At 42.9% G+C, this 23,229-nt stretch overlaps 1 protein-coding gene across 1 annotated transcript in view; it reads left to right on the forward strand.

Moving 5' to 3' along the window:
• Positions 1-23,229, forward strand: part of MAN2C1 (mannosidase alpha class 2C member 1) — a 362,406-nt gene that overhangs the window by 87,239 nt on the left and 251,938 nt on the right. The window contains exon 2 of the mRNA XM_086959311.1: positions 17,912-18,037. Coding sequence (XP_086815437.1) covers positions 17,912-18,037 — 126 coding nt within the window. The remainder of the gene's footprint in view (positions 1-17,911; positions 18,038-23,229) is intronic.

Genomic DNA, 23,229 nt, shown 5'->3' on the forward strand with positions numbered 1-23,229 from the left:
TAAGATTCATATTCAAAAGTAGAGAGGCCTAATGTAAACTCTATGTATCAAAAGTGGGACCATCTGTACTTGGGTGGATGGACCAAGGAAATCTGGGAATCAAACTCGATCCTAACAGCAGGGAACCAGTGCTTAGCATGTCAGACGCTGACGATTATGCTGGCCAAATACTTGCAAAATTCCCCAAAGTGTTCAGTGGCAATGTGGGGGTACTAAAAGGATACCAGCATAAAATAAAATTGAAACCTATCTCCACACACACGGTGCACAAAGCACAAAATATACCATTCGCAATAAAGGAAGAAGTAAAGAATCAACTTAAGAAATTACTTGCTGACGGAATAATAGAGAGAGTGGAGCCATCTGAGTGGGTCGCACCACTTGTCGTAGCGAAACGGCCCAATGGGAAGCTAAGACTCTGCATTGATCTTCGAGATTTAAACCAAAATATTGTAGTAGAGCAGTACCCACTCCCTAAGATAAATGAGATGCTGTCCTCCACCAAAGGAGTAAAATGGTTTACTACCATCCACCTAAAATCAGCATATCATCAGGTCCAACTACACCGTGAGAGCAAATCATTGACCACCTTTGTGACACCATTTGGCTGTTTCAGGTTCACCTGTGTTCCTTTTGGGTTAGCCTCTGCGGCTGCTATGTTTCAAAGATTGATGACTAACATGTTTGAAGGTGTCACCGGGATACTGTTATTCCAGGACGATATACTGGTAATGGGGAAAACAAAAGAAGAACGTGACGGTCGAGTTGAGCAAGTCCTTGAAATTTTGAACAGAAAGGGGCTAACGGCCGAGCATTCTAAATGCAATTTTGCATGCAAGTCTGTCAGCTATCTGGGCCATCAGATAACCGGCGATGGCATCAGTCCAAAAAATTAACTAATTCAAGCAATTAAGGATGCATCTGTACCCACCAACAGGGATGAGGTAAGGTCATTCCTCAGATTAGTTGAGTACTACTCGAAATTCAGTAGGAACTTTTCCGCTAAACATACACATTAAGACAACAACTGAAAATCAAAAACAAATTTGAATGGACTGACGAATGTGAGCAAACATTCCAGGACCTGAAGTGCTATATGTGCAAGACACTACCTCTACAGGGATTTGATCCTACTCTAGAAAACTACGTAACAACAGATGCCAGCAACAAAGGCATAGGAGCAGTTTTAACACAGAAAGATGCAAAAGGAATGGAATACACGATCGCATTTGCTTCACGTTCCCTGACACCAGCCGAAGCAAAATATGCAGTAATTGAACGGGAAGCTTTAGCCTGTGTCTGGGCACTCGAACACTTTAGGCAGTACATCTGGGGTAGGAAAATAAAACTATGCACAGATCACAAACCCCTAACGAAGATGCTCACTACAAAAGGTCTACACACAGCTTCACCACGTTTTGCGAGAATCTCGATGCGACTATTCGATTACATGTACGACATACAATATGTTCCTGGTGTAAAGAACGTGGTGGCTGACTTTTTAAGCAGAATGCCCATCAAGTCAAACAACAAGACTGAGACAAATGAAATGGATGAGTTGTGCATAGCAAATTTGTGGGAATGTTCGAGCGGAATAACGAAGGATGAATGGTTGGAAGAACAAATGAAGGACAAAGACATTGGAAGGGTAATTCAAATGACCAAAGAAGGTTGGTCTAGCAAAAATAAATTGAAAGATGGAATGAAACCTTTCTGGGAAGTGAATGATGAATTGTCCATGGAGAACAGACTACTTATGAGAAGCGGTCGATATGTACCTCCGATGGATATCCGGAAAAATATATTGGAAATATGCCACGAAGGACACTTGGGCATTGCAAAAAGCAAGAGTAGAGTTAAAAACATGTATTGGTGGCCAGGTATCAGCCGGGATGTAGAAAGAACAGTGAGAAACTAAGTTATGTGTGGAGGCAGACAAAACTCAAGTGACTTTCAGACCTTCCCTGCAGCCAATACAGTGCCCGTCCATGCCTTGGGAAAGAATTGGCATTGACATAATGGGACCAGCGTCCGATATACGAACAACAGTACATTATAGTCCTAATCGACCACTACACGAAGTGGCCAGAAATAAAGATCACCAGAAAGGCTGACTCACAGCACATTGTCCAATTTTTAGAGGACACTTTTACATGAGAGGGACTACCGAAAAAAGTAGTACGTGACAACGGCGTACAATTTAGCTTGGATTTGTTCAAGGAGTACATGAAGAAGCACAACATCGAACACAAAAACAACTTCACTGTACCACCCAGCTGACAACGGAGCAGTAGAAAGATTTAACAGAGTACTGAAAGGTATCATTCAGATAGCCAACTCAAACCAACTGGACTGGAAGAAAGAAATAATGAAAACTGTGTGGGCCTACAGGATTACACCTTGTGAGTCTACGGGCCACAGTCCATTCGAACAGATGCGCGGACGAACTCCACTCACGAAGGACAGTGTGGGTTGGGTTAAGGCTGCCTGCAGAGTACACTGGTCATCCAAAACCGTGATGGAAAGACTAACTAAAGCGCAATTCAAGAGCAAGAGTACCTACGATAACAAGCACGGAGGCAAGGAGGTGGTGATCAAGGCTGGAGATACTGTGAAGGTAAATAAAAGCGGACACATCGGCAATGGTCTAGAGAGATGCACCAAACCACTGGTCGTGCTAGAGGTATTTTGCAATTCGGCGCGCCTAAGTGATGGGAAGGTTTGGCATTTCTCAGTGCTGTCTCCCCACAAACATCCTGTAGGAGAGATGGAAGAAGACGCGTTTTTGCACCCAATGATGAGCGTACAAGAACGTGGAAAGGTGGCCCTGCTACTCAATATTTTTCAGACACTGAATCTGACCTTGACATTCCAGCTCACCAAGGAGAACGGAGTGATGAAGGTATGCACAGAGACACACTACCCGAGGACCGCACGACCGTTCCAACCTTGCCAGTAGGTACTAGACGCAGGTTACCCACCGTCCAGGTGTGCGAACCTGCACAACCCACCGTCAGAAGCAGGGCAGGCAGACTGTTAGGACCGCCTGCTAATCTTAAGGACTATATATGTGGTTAAGGGAGCTTTTCTCCATTCCAGTTCTCTGTTCTGTTGTCTCCCTATAGGAGGGGGATGTGTTGTGTTTAACATACTGGTGTCCACTACCGGACACCGTACCTGTATGCTTGCGTTGTGTCCCTGCGAGGACACTCTCCGCAGTGAGGTCAACAGCTGGGCAACTGTGCCGTTTGACAGTTCCAGATGATCGCCGAGCTGATGGCAGTTCCGCTCCAACGACTGTAGGAGCAAATGTGTTGGCTCATATAATAAAGGAACTTTCTACTTAGAATTTGTATGGACGTTCTTAACAGCTGGCTGGCCAATCCTGCCCCCTCTGCCAGGAATCGGAACACATCAGAGCCGGAGAGGGGGGAAGCTTCCTGCCTGGACCGGAGCCCAGCAGAGCGCAGACACCTCCGCAGCCGGCTGAGACATGGGACCCATCAGGAGATGGCTGGCACCCAACGGCACCCCCTGCCCTGGATCATGAGCGCCCTGTCCCGTTCCCTGAAATCGAGGCAGTAGAGACTGCGTTGCTATGTCGCCCTGGATTGCCCTGTCTCTGTACACCTGGCTGCAGCTGGCCCTGGGACAGAGCATACCTGAAGCAGGTGAGACACCCCACCCTCTTCACTGTCCTTTGTTTGCAGTGGAGTGTTTTAAATATATTAGTGGGGTTTGATAAGGCAAATATTGCTCATAATGTGGTTCCTATCGGTGTTTGGTTTTCACATGTGTGCCACCGCCTCGGGGCTGCTGAAAGGGGTGCCTGGCACGTGATTAGATGGTTCAGGAGAGGGGATGGGTTTGGAGCTAACACAGGGACCTTGGATGACATGACTGCTGTCGGTCCAAGGAAGGTGGCGGCTCGATCATAGTCTCCTGATAAGGGAACCCCCAGGTCAGCGGTGCTGGACGTCTCACGGAGGCTGCTGCGTAGAAGAATGCATGTGTGAGAGTTGCCTCTGAGGGCGGGGGGTGCGGGTGCCTTGTGGAGGGGTGGGGCTGCAAGTAGTATGTTTTAGAGACAGCTTCTGCACGGAATCCTTGCACACTGCCTCACCCTACTGCTTTCGGCATCATCGCATTTCAGAACCACAGGGGCAAGTTTGGAACAAGGGCGTATTGCAGGCCCCTGTGGTGCAAAGCGAGCCAAACTCTTCGGGAGGGGGGGTTCTAACACCTGTAAGCATGCTAAGATAGCTCGGTGGGATAAGGCACACTGTGCGCTGAGTTGAGTATAACGTATACAATACAATCGTAATTAGTTTGCCTTTCTATCGACTGATGCCAACAGAAATCAGTACTGTTCAGATACTTGTAGCATTTGTTAAACAGCCCCGAGAGCACTGCAACTTCACGAAAAACAATTATTAACCGAGAAGCATATCGAGAATTTACCTATATTAACAATTAAAGCAATCCAAGTCCCTCAACTGATTTTGTCCCGGGTACCTAAAATCATGATAAAGAAGTCATCCTCTTTCAGGCCCCTTTTTAAAAGTATATGATGCGAAAATAGCGTCCTGACTGCTGCCATCTGAAATGTATGAATATATAGGTTTGTCAATAAAACAAACGTGTTAGTTGCTTACTGCACCGGTTTTAGGATGCGATGTTATGTCTTTTTGCTCGTGTTTGTATAGCACATATATTAGTATGGCCTCGCAGCGCTGTGCGCTGACTGGAATGTGCGTCTTATATGTGAAGAGCTGTCACAGCGCCATGTTCTTCTTTCTGTAATTCATTCATGTTAAAATGTTGCTAGAGTATCTCACAATGTCCATTAATGCGCCTCCAAGCGCTCTACTCACAATCAGAACGAAACAATATACACATTGCTGTCCATTGTAATCATACAGGAGGGTGGGGTGCTGATGCCGCTTTTAAAAGTGCGTCACAGTGCCTCACGCTCACGTGACTGGACCGGGGGATGCCGACACCCTCTGACAGGAGGAATCCCAATTCCAGGGTTTCTCAGACTATGAGAGGACAGTGTGCAGCTACCGCATGGGCGCCCTGCCTTGTTTACATAGTTACTCAAATGTTATTGACAGATAAGAGCCGGAAGCCATTGCCGCTCTGCCAAATTTCATGCTTGTTGCAACACGGCAGTCCATGTAAGGTCTTCAGTTCTGTCTGACTGCGCTGACGACATCCCGAACTGAGCATGCGTGCTGGTTGCCAGGGAAATGGGCGGGGCATGGAGCGCACGGCAAGAAGTGTCCGGGGCCCCCGTGAGCTGAGGGAGCCCTGCATGTTGCAGCCGGAGTGAAGACAGAAGTCCGGCAGGTAACATGAAAAGCCAGCAGCAGAGCAGCGCAGACACCTGGTGAGCGGGGTTGAACGGGAGGCATGCAGCACATTGCATGGCTTGCTAGTCCGGAAGGGGGACAGGAGATGGGGAACATCGCGGGACTGTACGTGCGTATTCACACGCGCGTCCACATGTCCAGCCTGCGCGTGCCCATCTTCTGTCTCCCTTGAAAGCATAGTCGACGACAATAGGTCTCGCTGGCGACAGCGCTTCGCGCTGCGTCGTCAGGTGCGAGACCTAAAAACTAAAGCTGTATTTGGTAACAGAAGCTATTTAGCAACAAAGTCAATCTCTAGTTCAGGTAAACCGTCTTAATTACCACTGAGAAGCTGGTGATGTAGTCAAAATATACGAGCTCCAACAAACCCTGGTAGAAGATCCTACCGGGGCCCAAGGACGCAGGAAAAAAAATACGTGGATTTGAGGATCTGACAAAGCTATTTACATGTACACCAAAGCCAATTTAAATGGGTCCCAATCCAAAACAAACTCGGAAATTATGTTCCTCTCCTACTGTGCCAACTATTGTTATGGTAGTTAGTAGAGATCCTCTATAATAGAACATTTTCTGCGGATTTGGGAAGAATATTAAATTGGAGAAACCACTGTTTGACCAAGTCTGTCGGTTTAGTAGTGTTTGGATTGGCATGATTAAAGTTTGCATGGCGTTTCAAGTTTTGCAAGTAAATGCGAAAGGAAAAAAGCAAAACAAGTTAATTCTAGTAATATCTTTTGTGCTTGGCTAGAGTTGTACTTATACATTTGAATCAGCGCAACTGTTTTGTGCCTTAAGCTGTGAACACATGGGCTTCTCATGGTTACTGATGGCTGTAGAAAGTGTTTAAATGTCTGAAAAAGTTATGAATTAATTTAGAAGATCCTGAAGTGGCTTGCCATTCAGAGAACTTATTAAAAGTTGGTAGCTCAGTATTGCGCCTCATGTGGTTCCATGTAGGTTGTTTCTACAATCCATACCAAAAGAAAGGTTTAATATGTTACACTTCTGTAATTATGAACACTTATTACCAATTTCATATGTACACCAGCGTCCGATTCTGTGTAATATGAAATCTTTAGACAAGGATAACTAGTCTCTGAAAATATCAGGCCATTATTGATCTTGAATTATGTCGTACTTGATTTTAAAGCTGCTCCAAAAACAAATAAACGAGTGTGGTCTTCAGCAGAACAGTTATGAAGCATTATGGTGTTTTTAGGTTTCATAATACTTGCTTTAAAGTGTGTGTGTTATATAGATGCTACGTAAGCTGATTTAATGACTTCTCTGATGTTCGCACAAATACTCGTGGTAGAAGCTGTTGTAAGCAATTCATAAACTTAATTCAACAATACAAATTCTAAAATCTTTACATGAAATGCGTCAGGGAGTATGTGCATCAACAAAACGTAACCCTTTTCCCCACTAACACTCCCAAGAGCCATTCGTTATTTCAAGGGACATAATTGAGCCAGTCAGCTCAAGGTTGCACAGCAGTAACTGGGAAGGATTTCCTAGATTCACATTTATACTGCTTAAACCGGTGTAAAGTGTCTGAGCACTGTCCGGCTGCATCCAGAACTTTTGACTAACTTATAAACAAACTGAAATTTTTTTTTTACGAGTACTCATTGGATGTCAGTTAAACCGTTTGGTTGTCAGATAAACTCCCAAAAAGGAGCCATCAACAGCGTTAGTTCTATATGATCGAGCGCTGTGCAAAATGCAAGGATACAAAAAAAGTCTTAAAGCAGTTAAGTGACTAGGCTCAAGATATTAATAAATAACGATTCCGTGAATACCAAAGCACTGTTGCCATTAAAGGACTAGAACACAGATTAAGTTCATATAGAACTAAGAAATGACAAGAACCCGGGGTAAAGTTGTGCGTACAGAAGCTTTGTTCTTGGAGCAGGTTCTACAGGAACCTCAAAACTGCCGACAAAATTAATTAATTCAGGCTCTGACTGCTCGCCAAATTTGCCACAGCGTTTTGTCATCCAAAATTGTGGGCAACAAGTTACACTTTAGAAAACAAAAGACTGGAAAAATGTAAGTTTCACAATAAAAAAAGAAATAAATAAAACCCGTTCAAACAAATTCTGTTAAATAAGTAGTCACGTGCATCGCTTTGTATATCTGTTCTCAGGAACCTTTTTAACATCTCGATTTTAAAGAGCAGAAAAGTGAGGTTAAAAAATGTAATTCGACGAGTAAAGATAAAGCCAACTGTCTGGAAACGTTAGTGAATATCGGTTTCATAAGCAACTGGGATGAGTTACCGAAACAAAAACCAAATCCACGCAACGCTAAAAAATAAAACAAGTGGGCGCGCCTCGCGCTGAAAGGAGAGAGGAGGGACCTGCACCAGTTTCCCTTGCGGCAGTGAGCAGGACCATCTGTTAATTACAAACAGATGGTTTCAAAGCTTGCTCCAGCAAGGGAAACGCCAAACAGGCACGCATTGTCATTCAAAGCAATGCAATGTGTGCACGTTTTTGGCAGAAAAAGGGGATCGAATGCTAAATCCTATACAAGGCATGCGCGCTGCGTAGGCGAGACCTAATAAGGGGTACTTAGAGGGTGTAAATAATATATTTTTAATTACCCATACTGAATGAATATATACAATTGATTGGACCAATTTTTTAAAAGGGCCAAATGCCCAGTGTGACAACCCAGGCCAGAAATCTAGAAAGACAAAGTCTACAGTTGTTAGTCGTGCAAATTTACTGAAAAAGAGAATTTGGACATCAAATTGTGAACATGAAATTTCCAAAGACCGGATTCATGAATCTTTACTATGAGAAGTTCCATGTAGAAGAAGAGATAATAAAGTATACCTTCTCACCACAGTGCAGCGCCAAACAGTGAGGATATAACAAAACCTGTGAAGAAAGACATAGTCAAGCTGTGCTACTCCCATGGACATGCAATAGACTTCTTCCATGCGTGTACTAGGCGCCGAGAGATCCCTTCGGGGATGATTTGTTGCGCCCTACAAATCCTAACAATAAAATAATAATTTGCTCCCAAAACACAACAAAGGATTTGCTACAAATCCTGACTTGCGGCGGGTGCTGATCACCGAAATATTGTCCGATTGATGTCACATTAAAGGTCTAGGTTAGAAGTCTGAAGGTGGAGCATAGGGCGACTGTGCCTTTTTCCTATACTGCACCGATCCTCTTTGTGAACTGATATGGTGGATGGAGTAAACAAGAGAAAAAAAGAGAAGTTTTTTTTTATCCTTACGAGCAATGGTGAAAATCAGCGGGCCCTCGCCTACAATCCCCTTGTATATCTCTCTGAAACTCCACCTGAACCTGCAGTGTTCGGCATCGTCCGTTAGCCGGAATCGACATTATATGGATTGATTTATGGCGCAAAACGGCTGACGGAGTCCACATCAAGTGACATGACACGTCATGTCAGGAAGCGAAGACTTTAACTCTGGACGCGCTACAACTCGCGCCATCTTTGAATTAGTAAATACATTAAGTGATGTAATGAGACACTCTGGTGCCTTTGATCATCATAATTGTGAAAGAGTACATTGGCCGTGGGGCTTGACTGTCTGATGTTGTGTTTGTCAGGTATTAGATGGTGTTGCCTAATACTTTAAGTTACAACCATGTGTACATATTAAGTGAAAAACATACTCCTATACTGCATATCACTGCCCAATCAATAAGGGTGGAGCAGAGGTGAAAAAATAATTAGCTCAAATAGATATGAAACCTAGTTTAAGGAACCATGTGATCCTGAGATATAGAAATGTGCTCCGGCCATCAAGAAAACACATGTCTACACAAATCGGACTACTAAGTGGTAAATTGATAATCTGATTGAAGTACCAAGATATATGTCCCAAAGCGTACTACAATTGGCCTGATATCGTTGAGTGCATATGTGCATACTTGACCAATATAGGGAGTATGAAGATTTCATCTAGTGTACATAAACTCAGATAGTGGAATTGTACAGAAAGGTTAGTTAGTAGAAACCTGTGACATTCCAAATGATTTCTTTGTTTAACCCATTTTTAACACTATTAAAAGTAAAAATCCAGAAATTTTCCCTTCTTTTCCGAGTCCTGCCTGTGGTTTGACCTTCTATAGGATACACCAACTAAGATTGCTTTCTGTATGATTCATTTCTAAACAGTGCTGCACAATGGGAGCTGTAAGTTTTTTCGTGCGAATAACCGATTTATGCTCGCTGTATCTGATGCGGAATTATCGACCCATGTCTCCTATTTATGCCAACTCACATGGGCACATGTTAAGATCTATGATATTCTGCCTCCTGCAATTGCTTAGGTCTCTGAGTTTAATGTTTTTACCTTTATATGTTAGGGTACTTCTCACCATTGTTGTGTCGCATGCGTGGCAAGAGCCACATCTGTGGTTTCCTAATACAGGAGGCAATCCTGTGATGGTAGTCTGATGATTGGTGTTATGAATTTCTTGTCTTGTATGTACTAACAAGACTCGGATATTTGTATTTCTCATGTAGGCTACTAAAGGGGGTTTCAGTTGTTCCTCATCCTCATTTATGTTTAAAATGTTCCAGTTGTTAGTTAAGTTGTTCTTGATTTTGTAGTTCAGTTGGGAGTGGTTAATAACACACACCACTTGCTCTTGTGAAGTACAGGTCTTGCCCTGTAATAATGCGTCCCGATTATATTATTTTGCTCTTTTAAAGGCCATTCTTTCCAATCAATGTGGGTATCCTCAAGCGAACAGACGTTTTTTCAGTGCAACACCAGGTATGTGAAAGTATTTCATATTAGTGCAATTCCGACGCACACAGAGAAATTCTCCAAAAGGGATAGAATCATTTTGACACAAAGGGTGGAAACTTTGTGTTGGAGTATGGTGTTTTTCACTGTTGGTTTTCTAAAAAAGCTGACTTGTGGTCTCTCATCTGAACCAAGGAACAATATGTCTAAAATGTCTACTTCCATTGGGCTGAATTTAGCTGTGAACTTCAAACTAGTATCACTCGCATTGAGCCAAAAGATAGGGTTTCATGGTCTTCTCTCCAAATGAAGAATATATCATCAATGAAGCGCTTCCATGTGCTGACATTCTCAAAAAATGCCAGGAAGCTATAGGTAAGTTAAATATACCAATTAGGTATACCAATTTCAAAGTGTTCAAAGTGACACAAGAACGTAACCACTGGTTAGCAGGGAAAAGTGTTCAGAGTTTTATAGCCAGCAAAACAGGTGAAGCAAAACTCTGAGGGTAAACTATGCAAAAGATGGTAATTTCCTACACTGTGCAATTGTTTTGTGGTTCGAATCATAGAATTGTTTAGATGGGCGTCCTCAGCTTCCAGTCGTGATTCATTGGGGTCACAGAACTCAAAGGGTTATGTACTACTGCTGTCTTGAATATTTGTAAGGCAAAGATGTGTGGCATTTTATATTGGTGTTCAATGTACAAATCTGGAATGTAAGGTCGTCCATGTCGGAATGTAACCTAATATGCTTATGTCGTATGTATCTGTTTACCAGCCTGTGTACTAGACTGACGACTTGCATTAACTCATTTTGAAATGCATTGTATCTTTTCTACCACAAGGCATTTTTTATGTCATACACTCAATACAAACAACCTATATTCAATCAGTTTATTCAATTAAAAAAAATAGAAATTAAATGTATCAAGATTTCAGCTCAGGAACTTGTAACCCTGATTCCCTTGAATTTACCTTTTTCTCAAATGTTCATCAAACACGCTCTAGAATTGATTATATTTTGGTTGGTAAATCCCTTCTCCCATCTCTTCAGTCCTCGGAGATTGGATCTATTTTTATCTCCGATCATGCACCTGTCCTCTCTGTTTTGGACCTCTCCTTAAGTTCCTCAAAATTTAGCCGCTGGAAATTAAATAACTATCTATTGTCTGATACCCGTTTCATCTCTGAAGCCACTTCCTTTATTAATGAATTTTTCTTACTTCATAACCCTTCTGATACCTCTACTTCTAATAATTGGGACGCCTTTAAGGCTTCTTTTTGGGCCTTCAATATTGCTTATGTAGTAAACAAAAAAAATTACTCGAAATAAGTATATAGCATAGCTACAACAACTCAAATACTTATTTTTCTTCTAAATATCCTTCTGCTTTGCATAAATTGATAAAGGCCAAATCTGAACTTCATAAACTAGCTACAGTTGAGGCTTGTAACGTCCCTCTTAAAATCAAATCTAAATATCATGGGGACCAAGATAAAGCTGGTAGGATGCTGGCTAATTACTTAAAAATTAAATCTGAGCGCAAAACTATTGGACCCATTTGAAATTAATCTACTAATAGCCTCGTAACACTGGACGAGGAAATTGCTAATGTATTTCATGAATATTATCAATCACTTTATTCCGATGATACGAATCCCTCTAATCAAAATTTAAACACCTTCTTTTCTGGCCTTCCCTCCCCTCCTTCCTTACCCGATGAATTTGAAATTTTAGAGAGAGACGTTACTCTTCAAGAGATAACTGATGCTATCAAATCTTTAAAAAAGTAAAAAGCACCAGGGCCAGATGGCCTTTCTGTTGAATTTTATTCTACTTTTTCCTCTATTTTTACTCCTAAATTACTGACTCTCTTTAATTCCTTCATTGCTGAATCCAAAGCCTCTGGTTCTTTTATGGAAGCCTTAATCGTTATCATCCCTAAACCCGACAAGGATCATTCCCTGTGTAAAAATTACTGTCCCATCTCCTTAATCAATTATGACTGTAAGATTTTTGGTAAAATTCTTGCCAGAAAGTATTATCCCATTATTGGTTAAAACTGATCAAGCTGGTTTTTATTAAGGGCAGATTGGCTGCAGATAATGCTCGGAAGTTTGCTAATGTTGTTTCATTTGCTAAAAAAGTTAAATCCCCACTTGCAGCATTGTCCTTAGATGCTGAAAAAGCTTTCGACCGAATTAATTGGCAATTCATGTTTAAAACACTTCAATGGTTTGGATTTGGTCCAACTTTTATTTCCTATATCAAATTGTTATACTCTTACCCTTGTGCCAGTATCTTTGTTAATAATCGTTTCTCAATTTCTTTTCCTCTGTCTAGAGGTACACGTCAGGGATGACCTCTCTCTCCTTTGTTATTTGTTTTATGCCTTGAACCCTTCCTTGAACCTATTCGTGTTAATACACATATTTCTAGCTTCACTTATTACTCTTTAGAAACCAAAATGTCAGTATATGCTGATGATATTTTAATATTTATGTCTAACCCATACACTTCCCTTCCTCCCTTTTTGGACAAAGTTCAATTATATTCTAATATTTCTGGCTATAAATTGAACTTCTACAAAACAGAAGTACTTCCATTGAATTCATTATGTTATCAATGTATGTTTAATGGCACTAATTTTATTGATGTCCTACAAAAATCAAATAGCTTGGTATCTGGTTTTCTGCTACTTTATCTATCACAATTAAACACATATTTAATACATTATTTACCAAAATTCAATCTCTCCTACATGCTTGGTCTCCTCTTCATTTGTAGTGGTGGGGTATGCTGCATACCATTAAAATGATGATTGTCCCTCATATCCTCTATACATTGTCTATGCTACCGTTCCATATCCCTGTCTCATATTTTTCAGAAATCAATTTAATTTGTACATAGTTTTTATGGAACAAAAAACACCCACACATTTCTCTTACGAAACTTAAAAGTCCCAAATCTGAAGGAGGTGTGCGATTTCCTTATTTAAAGCTTATCCCTCTGCATTTTTGATCAGACAATTTTTTGCCCTATCTTATGAATTTGCTGATATCCCTATGTGGAAATCTAGTTTGCAGCGTGAACATTACCAGCGCCATCTTGTCTCTTCCTAGGCCTGTACGAGCGCGTAAGCGGCAGCCATCTTAGACACTATGGCCTCTCCACGCATTTCCAGTCGCCTACACGTCTCCCTGACCTCGCTAGCATCCCCCGCACACTGACAGCCCCTGAACTCGCTTGCCTGGGTCATAAACACACCTTCAGCGCGACCCTGCCTCGGAGCCACATCCCGTGCCGAACCCACATACCCTTTCATCCCTTTTCATGCAAACAGACCCTTTGATAACCCCTTCCTCCCTGCCCGATTGTCCGAGCTGATCCCAGGCCATCACCTAGCCATGCGGATGCAGTTTATTGCCCCCTACAGTAGAAACTCGCCTCTCTTCAAAGGAGCTGAGATTAATTAATGTCTCCACCCCATGAGAGCCGACCGATCGCACACATTCCCGTTCCCGTCGGAATGCCCAGCTGCGCGATAGCCATCATCTGCTGAGATCGGGGTGGGGACCTCTACTGTAGATCTGTGTGGGAACGGGCCTGAAGCGGGGATTCAGAGGATGTCTTTCCGAACATCAAAGTATTGAGAAGAATGTGTTGTATGTAATAAAGCAATAAACCTGTGTATAAAAGGCCAGGCCACGGAGATGCGGTTAGAGCACCTCGAGACGATACCCTGTTTGTCTGATCTGACGTGTTCTGCTCCGGAGAGAATTAAAACCTGTTTCCTGCTTTCCAACTTCCAGCGCCTGCCTCTTTATTTGATAATCACCGTAAGGTTTTAGAGGCGACTAACGCCAAGCAGTGGTAGGAAAGGTTATCCAGAGAAACTGCTCTTTTTACACCTATACCCACATGGATTATTTTTGAACGATCTTTATTAAAAGACTTATCTTTTCGTAATGTAATTCACATGTCTAATTGTACTTTTATAGCCAATAATCCAATTTTAAAATATTCCGAAAATGTATTGTATAATATATTCTTTGACGGTCTAGACCCGTTTCAATGTTTTTTATCATCCACTATCTGGTATAATAAATACATTAAATATAAACGAAAATCGTTCTATTACAAACACTGGAAGGAGAAGGGAATTATGTTTGTCCATCAATTTATTCACCAAAACTCTCTTATTTCCTTTCCTGAATTACAATTGCGATATCATTTACCCGATACATTTCTTCATGAATATATTCTAATTTCAACAGCTTTGCAGTCTCACTTAGCTATTGTCCATCTCTCTAATGTACCCACCTCTCTTACTCCATCCACACCGCTATATAATTTTTCTCAAGAACACAAGCCTAAAGCCTCTCACATTTATAAGTTGTTGTTATCACATGTAACTGAAAGACCTAAATCCCTTACAGAATTAGCCTGCGAAAATGACTCATCCTTTTCAATATCTGTCTCCGCTTGGGATAAATTATGGTCTAAGTTATTTAAAATTTCTGCTGCTGCTCGTATTACTTAATCTCTTTATTTTATTTACAATAGAGCAGTTATTACTCCTGTTTCTATATCCAAGTTTTCCCCTTCCTCATCTCACTTATGCTGGTCTTGTTCTGAATCTACTGGTAATTTATCACATCTAATTTATGAATGCTCTAATACTTTGACCTTTTGGCATTCTATTTGGTCTACTTGCATGAAAATCTTCAATTGTGATATTACGTTATCATTGAAAAATATTTTTCTAGGTTCATCTTCGCCTGACTTAGTTGAATGTTCTCCTATATCTTTACTGGTTGACCTATTTATTGCACTAGCTGTTAAAGTTATTTTGTCTTGTTGGAATGATAATTCCAAGTTATCCTCTAATTCGGTGGAATTTCATATGTGATGAACATAGAATTGCTACTGTGTCCGCCTCTATTTTATCTCTGAAAATTGCCGGATCTTCTCTGGTTACCTTTTACATATTACCTTGCTTCACATGCATCTATACCTTAACTATTTCCTCCTCTCGATTTCATATTTCATTCTATGCATTTTTACTTTCCTCTTACTTTTCTGTTATATTTTCTCTCCCTCCTTTTCTTTTACTTTCCCTTTTTCTGTTAGCGTTTTCTCATTTTACAGTTGTATATTATATCCTTATATATTACTTGTAATACTTGTACTGCTCTGATAATGTTGTTACCGCTTCTTTTTCTTGTGTTTGTTATCTTTAAAACTCAATAAAATTCTTAAACAAACAAAAAAAAGATTTCAGCTCAACAGGACTAGTATGCTGATCGACATACCACAACCTACATAATCAGATCGTCTTCATGTATGCGGGTCTCAGACTCTTTTGCTTGTTTCGAACAGACTGTTTTTCCAGGTCTACTGGATACTTTTCTTGTTTTAATTTTCTTTGTGCATCCAGGGCAGAGATGACAGCGGTGCAATTCTAATACAGTTCTTACAATAAGATGAAAACACTCTACTCAACCTTCGCTGGTTTCTTGCAATGCATAGACTCGTTGGGTTTTAGTGTATATTTGCAACTCTTAGTCAATGCTTTTTTAAAGACACCTTGAAGAAAGGGGGAGCGTGCAGACTGCACTGCCAATGCTAAATAAGGAAAAAGTGGATCGAACCTGATAATGAAAAAATCTACACACGCAACAAATGCCTCTCATGTAGGTGGTGTGTAGAAATGTACAGTTCCAGTGGAGCGAACAAGTTCTCACTGACCAGTGATCTGTATCACCAGACGAATTATAAAGCGCATTGTTACCCAAAGGTGCCCTAACGCTGCCTATTCAGATACGAGACTAAGATTCTAGGAAAGCAGAAAAGAATGGGTGAAAGGGAATAGGAAATAAACTTCTGAGAAAAGAGCCAGGGCTCAATTTCCTTTCTAAAGTGAGTTGGTGAGTTTCAGCTCTTATAGGTAACAAATTCTGTACCTTTGTTGCGAGGATGCTAAATGAGCACCTACCTGTTCTTCACTTATCAAAAACTAGAAACTCTGGCCAAATGTGCAGTGGAAGAGTCAAGGGTCCATGAGAAGCAATATTGACAAACATTTACAAATCCATTCATTGGCGGGGGCCAGTTCAGCTCTTTCAGCACCAGTGACATATGAGTCTTGGTTAGAGATAGGGTAGTCTCTGCTGCCAGATTTTGTAAGAACTGCAGTTTGCCAACAAAACATAAGACTAGTGCATTGCAGTAGCCACCCGTGATAAAAAAATTACATGTACTGTAATTCGACAGACAACAGTTAGAGGTGGGCAGCTTTTAATGAGCAGCCTCAGGTAGCAAACTTGAAGAATCTTTTAATGACTCTATTAAGGTGTGCCATCAGTGACAGTGAATTGCCCATAATAACGCCTATTTTTTGTCTCCCTGAACTGTGTGGGCAATGTTCCAAGCTGTGTAGGCCGTCCGTCAATAGACCACATCGCAGAGAATTCACCAAACTGGTTTAACTTCAAAGAATTGTCTCAGCTCCAAGAAGCCACAGCCTTCAGACAAGCTTTCAATATCTCCTTCGTAGATCCTCTTGCATCTTGTAGGTGTCATTTGCATAGGTCAGAAAAGTTAATCCCTCAATCACTGACTGTCTTTCCCACCATCATTCTATACCCAAACTTGCTTTCACCCGTATCCAAAGGGATTTTTCATGACCAATTACAAAAAAATGCATATCATATGGCATACAAGCAAGAAGTAGTACATTTGCTCATTTCTGTTTACAGACAGCCGCATATTAACATGTACATTAGGCACACATATTTTCTGTTATTTTTTACATATGGTGCTTACTATTACTGCCTTTTAATTTTTACATATGAACAAGAGGTGTTACTATCCAATTTAGTAGACCTGCGTCTTGCAACACACAACCATGCCTTCTAGTCCTACCCTATGGCCCCCATATGCACAAATTCTGTAGGAGATTTAGCTGCACAGATCTATGGTCACTCTGTAAAGTTACCCATTCGTCTGTGTTTGCAGACCGAGTGTATAATGTAATTTTTTTCAGTTGTACTACTGATCCTGTTTACTTCCTGCTGTGGATGTTTGTACTGTGGAAATGTGAAGAAAAGGCTCATAGCTGGGTCTACTGGGACATACCTGAATGCACCACTCCTATGTATCCCCCATTACTGTGCTGAAGAGGCATTTGTCTTCTTGATAAGTGCAACAGGAGAGACTGTATATGTATGGGAGGCTAAAGGGCGTTATGTACCGAAGTATCGTTGTCAGATGCTTTTGCTAAAGGGAAGCAGACTTCAGGTATATTTTTGGAAAAACCGCATTAAGAAGAAAGAAAGCATGATAGATGGGTCCAAAGGGAGCAAAGATACAAAGGAAATATATAATCTTAACTCTACTCCAGCTGTCTAATGCCATAAAGTCATCAGTTATAGACTACCGAGTAGCTACTTGCTTGAAAAGTAATGAGTTGATATGAAGCTTTATAAGTCAATAGAGCCACATCTTAAGACAACCCCAATACTTACTTTAACTCAGCAGCAATAATTCTAAACCTTTTGTTTGAAGGTGCTCTAACCTTTCACAAGAAAGACGTTTTGGACCCTCAGTTCTCAATTTAAGGTGGAAGCTGCATTCCATTATGTTATTATTATTAAATGGCACCTGTGGCTACCATGGCTTCCATGACAAGTGCAGGGTCCCTATTTAGTGGTAGGAGGCGGTGGTCACCGAGCCTGTTCTAAACCCAGACCCATTTACATCTAACAAGGATTTTATTTTCTCCTAGGTTATTTGGAGTCTCGCATGCACTGGACTCGCTCTCCTGCTTTCTAACACCAGACAGGATTTCATATGATGAGGCACTTCGTCAAACATTCAGCCCTGTCCAAGTTGGCGACTCGTTTGGTCCTACGTAAGTGTTTTACTTGGGGGAAATAGTTAACTCAATGGATAGAAATTTGGGCAACGTTAGGAATTTTAAAATATATTATACGGATGAAAAAAGGGTCACACACACACACACAGACACACACACACTTTGTGTGTGTATATATATTAATTAGGTAGTTATAGTTAGGACCTACTTTCCATAGTAAAAGCATTTTTTGATTTGCCAATATCTTTGGTGGTGTTAGACGAATCTAAGCAAAATTTTCAAAACTAATGGGGCAGTCAGGTCAGCTGCTGTGTTAAAAGTTTCAGGATGACTTGTCAAGCGGGGGCGAGCAAAAGGGGGAGTCCCAAAACACGTTTTCAAAATTTAGACTCGGCTACAGCCCTAACTGCTGAACAGAATTACGTCAAAGTTGGCAGAAAGGTAGCTCTTGGTTCAGAAAGCACTCTTTTTGATAAATAGTGTAAACCCGTTTAGTAGTTTCTGAGAAATTTTAACATTTCTCACATATACAACTGGGCAAGCGGAGGATTCGCTAACCCTCCCGATCTCGTGCCTGCAGTCGGTTTAGCTGTCAACACTTCAAACCAGGAACTGCTGGCAGCCATCTTGTGACTCAGTAGAACAGAGTCACAAGTAAAAAGGTTAAAATGTGATAAAAGAAACAATAAAAGGGGGCAGAGTAGAAACACACTGACCCCCACAGGGTCCCCCAAGGCCAAACAAAGCATTTTTGCTTTTACATTTTTGGGTGGGATTTGTGGTGACGTTATTTGTGTTGTCATCAGTGATGTCACTGACCATGTCATCAGTGATGTAATATGTAATGTCATCAGCAGTGCATTGCGGAGGCGCGAGTTATAGTTAGCTCAGTAACTATAATGGCTGAATTTCACAGGTTTTGTACAAGTGAAATGTCAGCCTAACTATAACTCTCCTGTAACCTGTGTTTTCTTCCATGAACTTCTAAGGGTTTTTTTAATGCTAGTTCCTAACTATAACTTCCCTGAAACCTGTGGTATTTTCAGTAAAAAAAAAATTAAAATAAATATATATAAATATATATAAATATATATATATATATATAATGAAACTGATCTAGCATTCTGATGTACTGTACAGCACTTTAATTAATGTATATATTTCTGTCACAGCGTCTCTGCAATGCCTTTTCATCATGCACATGGAGTGATTTTGATAAAATAAGAGCGCATATACTGGGACAAGGTAGTGCTCTCGGAAAGGAATTTGATTTGAATTTGCATTTAGTGAGATAGTTCGAGTTAGGAAATCAATAGATGATTATTGTTGGATTAGCTGTTTGATAAGTATGCCTTTTACTTCAGATACAAATTAAATATTATGTGCAACTGTTTACAAATCTGCACTTACACTTTTCCTCGGACAAAAGGATATTTATGTATAACTGTTTACGAACATGCATTTGCACTTTTGGGGTATGTTTACAATAATACTAGAATGCAGCAATGGGACTGTGAGATATTGAATCATTGAGGAGGTCCTGAGTATGGTAATGTAGAACAATGATGGTCCCATGCGGAAATCATTATTTATGATCTGCACTGGCACTTTATTGACTTGTTTAAGATATTTGTAGTGCTTATGTACAACTGTTTACAAACATGCACTTGCACTTGACCTCAGATAAAGGGATATTTCTGTATATATATTTAGGTACATGCATTTTCACTTTAGGTGGATGTGTGCAATAATAATAGAAAGCAGCCATGAGCTATTGAGTCCTTCAGAGGGATCCGAGTATGAAATGTAGAATATTGTTGATCCCATGTGAAAATCATTATCCATTGTATTTACTAGCCCTTCATTGACCTCCTGAAGACATTTGCAGTTTGTGTAAGGCACACTTTGTAGCGTTTGTGTGGATTTATATGGTATGTATTTCAGGTGTCTGTTGAAGAGGCCTTAAATGCATGCATTAGCACTTTATTTGCAGCATTTAGCAATATCGATTATAAGTGCAACAGATTATTGAGGCATACAATGGTGTAATGTGTTAACAGAAAGGAATCTGAAGAAACATGCACTAGCACTTTATTGTGGACATTTAGCGTCTTACGTTAGAATGTGTACAATAATGGTAAAGTATGAAAATGTGAATGATTTAATATAATCCACATGCTTGATTGAAATCTTTGTTCATGCAAATCTAAACTGAGATCACGTAGTGCTGCTTAATTATATTATATATATTGATATTTGGAACTCCAACACTACGGCTATCTCGAGACATGAGTGTGAGGTATGCAGAAGATCTGTGTAGTTGACAGGAAATGAGTAATGATCATGTGATATCTTTTTTAAGACTGTGGTTGTGGGTCAATCAGTCAATCAATCATTTCTAAAGCGCACTACATACCCGCAGGGTCTCAAAGCACGGGAGGGCGCTACTGATTGAACAGCCAGGTCTTGAGTATCCTCCTGAAGGTCAGCAGGTCTTGGGTCTGCGTAGGCTCAGTGGGAGGGCGTTCCATGTCTTGGCGGCGGGTGGGAGAAGGATCTCCCACTGGTGGTTGTTCTTCGGATGCGCTGGACGGTGGCAAGGGAGAGGTCGGCGGATCGTAGCTGGCGGTTGGGGATGTAGAAGGAGAGCTGTCTGTTGAGGTAGGCTGGTCTTGTCTTGTGAAGTGCCTTGTGTGCGTGGGTGAGGAGCTTGAAGGATAGCCTCTTGTTGACGGGGAGCCAGTGCAGGTTTCTCAGGGGGAGGGTGATTTGGCCGTGGCGTGGTACGTCGAGGATTAGTCGTGCCGAGGCGTTTTGGATGCGTTGTAGGCGATTGATGTGCTCGGTAGAGGCTCCCGCGTAGATTGCTTTTCCGGAGTCGAGTCTGCTGCTGACGAGGGCCTTGTTTGACTGTCTTTCTTGTATCTGTCAGGATCCATCTGTAGATCTTGCAGAGCATGCGGAGGGTGTTGAAGCAGGAGGAGGAGACGGCGTTGACTTGCTTGGTCATTGAGAGCGTTGAGTCGAGAATGATTCCCAGGTTGCGTGCGTGGTCGGTGGGTGTCAGGGCTGCCCCCAGTGCCATCGGCCACCAGGAGTAGTCCCAGGCTGAAGAGTTGGAGTAGAGGAGGAGGACCTCCGTCTGTCCGAGTGCAGCTTCAGACGGCTGTTCTTCATCCAGTCGGCCTTCTTTCCTTCGTGGAGGTTAGCTTTGGCGGTGATGGGGTCCTTGGTGAGGGAGAGGATCAGCTGAGTGTCGTCGGCGTAGGAGATTATATAGAGGTCGTGCTCTCGGGCTACTTGTGCGAGCGGGGCCATGTAAATGTTGAACAGCGTCGGGCTGAGGGAGGATCCCTGGGGTACGCCGCAAATGATCTCAGAGGCTTTGGAACGGAATGGGGGGAGGCGGGCGCTCTGGGTTCTGCTGGAGAGGAAGGAGGTGGTGCAATCCAGAGCCTTATCTCGGACCCCTGCGGCGTGGAGGCGTGCGCGTAGTGAGCGGTGGCAGACCGTGTCGAAGGCGGCAGAGAAGTCTAGGAGGATGAGTGCTGTGGTCTCGCCGTTGTCCAGCAGGGTCCTGATGTCGTCGGTTGACGGCGATGAGGGCAGTCTCGGTTCTGTGATTGCTGTGGAACCCTGACTGGGAAAGGTCCAGGATTCTGTTTTCTTTGAGGTATCGGGTTAGCTGTCTGTTGACGGTTTTCTCGATGATGTTGGCCGGGAAGGGGAGCAGAGAGATGGGCCGGAGGTTCTTGAGGTCTCTTGGGTCTGCCTTAGGTTTTATGAGTAGGGCGGTGATCTCAGCGTGTTTCCAGACCTCTGGGAAGGTTGCGGTCTCGAGGGAGAGATTGATGACGTTGCGCAGGTGGGGTGCAATGGAGCTGCTTGCTCTGTTGAAGACGTGGTGCGGTAATGGGTCTGACGGAGAGCCGGAGTAGATTGCTCAAGGTCTTGATGGTGTCATTGATGCTCACGCTAGCCCAGGCTAGCAGGTGATCGTGGTCGATGGTGTGCGGAGGGTCTGTTGTGTTGCTGTCTGTTGGGGCTGTCTGGGTGTTGAAGCTGTCGTGGATGTCTGCTATCTTGCGGTGGATGAAGGTGGCGAGGGAGTCGCACAGGGCTTGTGACCGCGGGATGTCGTTGGTGTTGGAGAGTTCCTTCACGATGTTGAAGAGCTCCTTGCTATTGTGTGCGTTGTTGTCGAGGCGGTCTTTGAAGGAGGTCCTCATGGCCGCCCTGATGAGGTGGTGATGGCTGTCCGGAGTTTGTTCACTGTGCCATTTCTCCTCTAGTTTCCGGCAGGCTTGCTTGGAGGCTAGGATTCTGGAATGAACCAGCTAGCTGTCCCTCTTGCTGGTGTCTCTGTGGGGGGGGTTCTTCAGCCGGGCAAGGGTGTTGGTGCAGTCCTCGATCCAGCGTCTGAGGCTCTGGGCAGCGCCGTCGGTGTTGGAGCGTTCGGTTGGTGGGCTGAGAGCGAGGTTTGCGTGTAATTGATCTTCGGTGATTTTGCACCAGCAGCAACGGGGGATCTGTTGAGTGGGGTGGTGTGTGGTGGGTTTTTGGAAGGCGAAGTGGATGCAGCGGTGATCGGTCCAGAGGAGTTCGTGGTGTGGCTGACGGAGACGTGCAGGCTTGTGGAGAAGACGGGGTCGAGCGTGTGGCCGGCGGAGTGGGTGGGCTTTGTGAGGAGTTGCTTCAGTCCGAGGTTGGCGAGGTTATCGAGCAGGGCTGTGGAGTTGTTGTTGTTGTTCTCAAGGTGAAAGTTCAGGTCTCCGAGGAGGATGTAGTCGGTGGAGGACAGGGCGTGCGTGCTGATCAAGTCGGCGATGGAGTTGCTGAACTGGGGGCAGGGACCGGGGGGTCGGTAGACGAGGGTGCCTCTGAGGGTGGAGTTAGGGTCTGTGTGCATCTGAAAATGCATGAGTTCGGCGGTGCTGAATGCGTCGTCGGTGCTAGTCGAACCCTGATGCTGTTCTTGTGGACGATGGCGATTCCTCCTCTGACTCCGTTGGTGCGGTCTCTGCGTGTGATCTTGTAGCCGTCTGGGATGGCTATGGCGATGTCTGGTGCGGAGAATCGTATAACCAGGTCTCTGTCAGGAAGGCGACGTCCGGGGATGTTGCGTCGAGCAGGTCCCAGAGCTCAACAGTATGCTTGCTTGCAGAGCGGGTGTTCAGTAGTAGGCATGGGAGGTGGTTGGGGTCTTTCTTGGTTGGCGGCTCGTCGGC

The sequence above is a fragment of the Lissotriton vulgaris genome, chromosome 2_2, assembly GCF_964263255.1.
Source record: "Lissotriton vulgaris chromosome 2_2, aLisVul1.2, whole genome shotgun sequence".
Classification (NCBI taxonomy): Eukaryota; Metazoa; Chordata; class Amphibia; order Caudata; family Salamandridae; genus Lissotriton; species Lissotriton vulgaris.